The following is a 4,210-nucleotide window of genomic DNA, read 5'->3' as shown; positions in this document are numbered from 1 at the left end:
CAATCCTCTCCAAAGTCCAACCGCAATTTCTCAAGAAAATTTTATACTTCGCCTGAAATGGCGCATCAACAACTGCTGCCGTTACCGATCCAACGACCTTGTCTTCTCCCCTGCAACACTATAAATAGCTCGCAACGAGCTTGTACTGCTCATAAGCCCATCCTGGTTCACTGTCTCTGTTCTGGGAGCGGCGGTGACACAAGAAACACTCCTGCTAAGATTAAGCCGGAAGAAATTCCTCCGAATGCGCTTCGTCGGAAGATGGATCCTCTTTGGAGGGGAGGCTTTAGTTTAGGAGTTGACATGGGAATGTCTCGTACTGGCCTTGCACTCGGCAAAGTCTACTCTCTTCGGCCTTTGTCTGTAATACCACTAAATTATCTTTTCTGTTTTTTTGTACTTCCATCTCCTCTTCTTTCTTCCTGGCTTTAGGGTTTCGTTTCAACTGGTTTAGGTTTTGGAGTTTCGTGGTAACAAGCTGGAGTTGCGACTTCTCGAGATTGCGGAACGAGAGGTACATCTCTCCCTGTGCCAGTTCAATGTCTCCTTGTTAGCATTGTTGAGTTTTTGTATCCTATTTTAGAAATGGGATTATCAAAGTAATGTTGGTATATGATGCCTTGTATTCCGTTGCAGTTTAATACAGGGAGTACTGGTGCAGCACCTAGACAGATAGGACGACGATCCCGCTAACTGATTAGCGAGCCGTGGGGGTTGCAAGGGGGGCAGGAGGCCCCCCTGCATAGTAGGGGATGTAGGGGGGCGTAGCCCCTGCTCGAATTTTTTATTTAAGGACAATTGTATACTTTCCGGATTAGGGTTTTTTCGCTATATATTTGTTGCGAGGGTTTCTTTCTTTGTAATGCAAGCAATACTGAGAGGTGTGAGGACGAGCGTTGTAACTCTATTCTCCATTAATAGTGAAGCAGGATCTCATCTCACCGGGGACGTAGGCAACCTTGTCGAACCTCGTAAAATCCGTGTGCATTGTTTGTTTTGTTTTTCCATTATCTTCTGCATCGTTTTAGGGTTGCGTTTCTACAAGGGAAATATTGAAATTAGGGAAGGAGAGAGAGAGAGAGAGAGAGAGAGGAAGAAGAAGGGTAAAATCGTCTTTTCAATTTAAAAATCTAACACATCTCGCAACGTTAGTTTGGGTGGATTTAAATGTAGTAAAGGAATTTTTAGAGGATGATATAATATAGGTTAGGAGAGGTTGATGTAAATCACTTTTTTTTTTTTTAACGCGACTTTCACTCTTTCTCTCGTACCTAGAAGTTGGGAAGTTTCCTCGATGCAATGTCCCTAGTTATGTTTGGATGTCAAGAAAATAGGGGAAATCGTCTATAGCAATTGCCGGCTACGCTACATTGGTGCAATTAGCATCGAGTGGCTGAGAGCTCCTTGGGTCATGTGCCTAGATGCTCTCAACTAAGGATGTGAATTTGAAATTGAAACAAAACCAAGTCATTTGCACAAAAATCACAAAACCGTTTAGTAAACGGTTCGGTTTTGGTTTTAAGTTTAAGACTGGTTAGCTGGACGATTCGATTTTAACTGTTTAACCTGTCGGTTTCAAACTGAATTGACACCGTGAAAACCAAACCATTTAATCTGTATATCAAATTAATAGAATAAGATATTAATTGATGTGTTTTCAATGCCTCATGCCCTTTAACTTTAGAACACTAATGATAAGTTGTGTTCATTAGCAGTTTTGTTTGTATTTCACTTTCTCCATTGAATATTTTATTTCGCTTATTTGTTTGGTTGTTTAAACAAAACAAAATGGGTTTTATTTAGGAAAAATTAAGGACCACATAGACTGTCCAAGAGTTTATTCAATAATTGACTCATTTTATTTAGTTATGTAGTTAAATCCTTGCTTGTTCAATGCCTCATTTTATTTGATACGAGATTGAAGCATTTATCAATAAAAGCAAATTTCAATAAGCATACGAATAAACTAGCAAACCGATTGCTAACCGTTTAGAAATCGTATGGATTAAATCGCGATCAAAATCATTTAAAATCATGAAATGACGCCTTTTAAAAACTATGAAATTGAAATTGTTCAGTGGTTCCGGTTTCAAAGAGTACAACCGTTTAGTAAATGGTGCGGTTTTGGTTTCAACCAAGTAAATGTGAACCGAATCAAATCGTACCATATACACTAAAACCGAATAGATTAACACCCTTACTCTCAACCATCTGATGCTTATCGCACCTCACCAATCATTGCAGATTATGTGGATTCCAAGAAAATTACAATCATTTAATCATACATATGAGTTTCTAACACCTAACTGATTTTGTGTCATTATAAAGGTAGAGAAGTATATTTAGAAGTAAAATGGATAGGTGTTAGATACGCACATATACGACTAGGTGAATGTACAAACAACATATTCAAATTAAAAAAAGAAAAAGGTAATAGGAAAAGAAAGCTCTGCCCATCCCCCAACCATCCAGGTGGTGCATTTAGGCATTAAAGAAGGTGCGGCGATCATTTTGGTTGCCCTTTGGGCATAGGGGCCGCGTGACCAATGATTGTTTATTTTTCCAAAATTAATAAAATAAAGGGAGAAGATTCACTAGAAGGCAACGTGGTCTCTACGCCAATGCAAGCCAGTCAGAGTATACATAAAAGCATTAACAAAGGTGAAAAATCACGAGGATTGGTGTGATCATTTTGCCCTCTCTACATATATGGATAAGGTCTATGCCATCTCTCATCATTTTTTTCCCCTATAAGACAGAAAATTCATGATCATACAATGCTTGATTTGTCTGTTTATTACTCTCTTCAAATTCTATTGTTTTTAAAATTTTATTTTCTTTTCTTGGCATCCAAACAACATATCTACCCTCCCTGACAGACATCTGGCAGACATCTTTGTAGGGGGTTTGCTGGTGAACTTGATCACCTTAACTTACAACTTAGGAGAAATAATCAAATCACTCAATAATGAGTTTCAATTCATCTAATTATTTTAATTTTTCACTCTTTCTTAATGAACTGTCCATGCCTCCAAGAGCAATTTTTTTTTTTTTTGTTTGGTAGAACCTCCAAGAGCAATTTACTCACAAACACTAGAGGGGTAGGCGCTGGGAACTTATAAGAGCCAGATTCTTATCATAACCGTTGTTTGAATAAACAGGAACCTTAACCGTCCATTAATCTTTGCTTTCCTATTACGCTATTATCGGTTGTTACGGACACAGCCGGTTACCTTCGTTTTGGAACACTGTTACGAGAGGCGCTCGCCGCTGCAAGTGTAGTCTTCTCCGGCGGTGAATTGGGTCGATGAACTTACATTAAACTTGACTGCAGAAAAGCCATCAGGCAAGTTCCTTGGATGCGCCGTACAAACGCAAACGATCTTTATTTCCCGAGAACAATATCCCAAACTGTCTAGCAGAACGAGAGAGGTTATCCCGGAATGATTTGGCGGTATAAAATGACGAATTCGCAGAAGAGACAATGTTTCTTGACATTTGCAAAACTCCACGGGCCCAAATCGTTTTCGAAGAACATTGAATTCGTCGAATTCAATTGTCAAGGAGAAAAAATTCTGAAATGTGTCCAGAACGCAACCGATGGATTTGCATTTTGTATTTCGGTTAAAGGCTTTGAAGATTGGAATGTTCAGTTCAGCTCTGCAAATACCGCTGGAAAAGACAGGAGCAGAACAGCAATCATCGACGGAAAATATGTGACACGCAGCGGCAAGCCTCTCACTATTCCGATTCCCGCCTCTTGTTTCTGTTATAGGTTATAGGGTTTGTCCAAGCAACGGTCGAGTCTAATCTTACCGGAGCAGTCAGTTATCGGTAAAAAAAGGGCGGTCGAGATTCACTAACACAAGATCTACGGTTGTTATTTACTGAGGCTCTTTTCTTGAGTTAGCTCCTCCATTTACCGTAAGATTCGAATAAAGCTTTATGTTGTTCACACAATTTGACAGATCTAACGGCAGCCAAGGCCAGAGATCCCGAACAAATGGACAAATCGCGGGGGGGGTCTCGAGTTTGAGGAAGGGCACGTGAGTATTGGATTTTCTTCCGATTTGAAATGAAAGAATCCCAATCGAAAATAGCTATTTCCCTCCATATGCGCGGTTATCAATGCCTCTCTGGTCTCCATTACTCGTCCTTCCCTCCCGGCCCCAGAGCCCAGAGTTGCAGAGTCCCAGAAAGAGAGAGAGAG

At 40.1% G+C, this 4,210-nt stretch overlaps 1 protein-coding gene across 3 annotated transcripts in view; it reads left to right on the top strand.

Moving 5' to 3' along the window:
* LOC122075722 overlaps positions 1-831 on the top strand; it is a 3,821-nt gene extending 2,990 nt beyond the window's left edge. The window contains exons 1-3 of one of the 3 annotated variants that reach the window (XM_042640865.1): positions 7-363; positions 455-514; positions 637-831. In XM_042640865.1, coding sequence (XP_042496799.1) covers positions 58-363; positions 455-514; positions 637-693 — 423 coding nt within the window. In that variant the 5' untranslated portion in view covers positions 7-57 and the 3' untranslated portion in view covers positions 694-831. Of the gene's footprint in view, positions 1-6; positions 364-454; positions 599-636 lie in introns of those variants that run through there. The other 2 variants (XM_042640864.1, XM_042640863.1) reach the window with 2 other exon arrangements.
* Positions 832-4,210: the final 3,379 nt, after the last annotated feature.

The sequence above is a fragment of the Macadamia integrifolia genome, chromosome 4, assembly GCF_013358625.1.
Source record: "Macadamia integrifolia cultivar HAES 741 chromosome 4, SCU_Mint_v3, whole genome shotgun sequence".
NCBI classification, from domain to species: Eukaryota; Viridiplantae; Streptophyta; class Magnoliopsida; order Proteales; family Proteaceae; genus Macadamia; species Macadamia integrifolia.
Note: the sequence above shows the minus strand (reverse complement) of the source record. Positions and strands in the feature narration are given on the sequence as shown.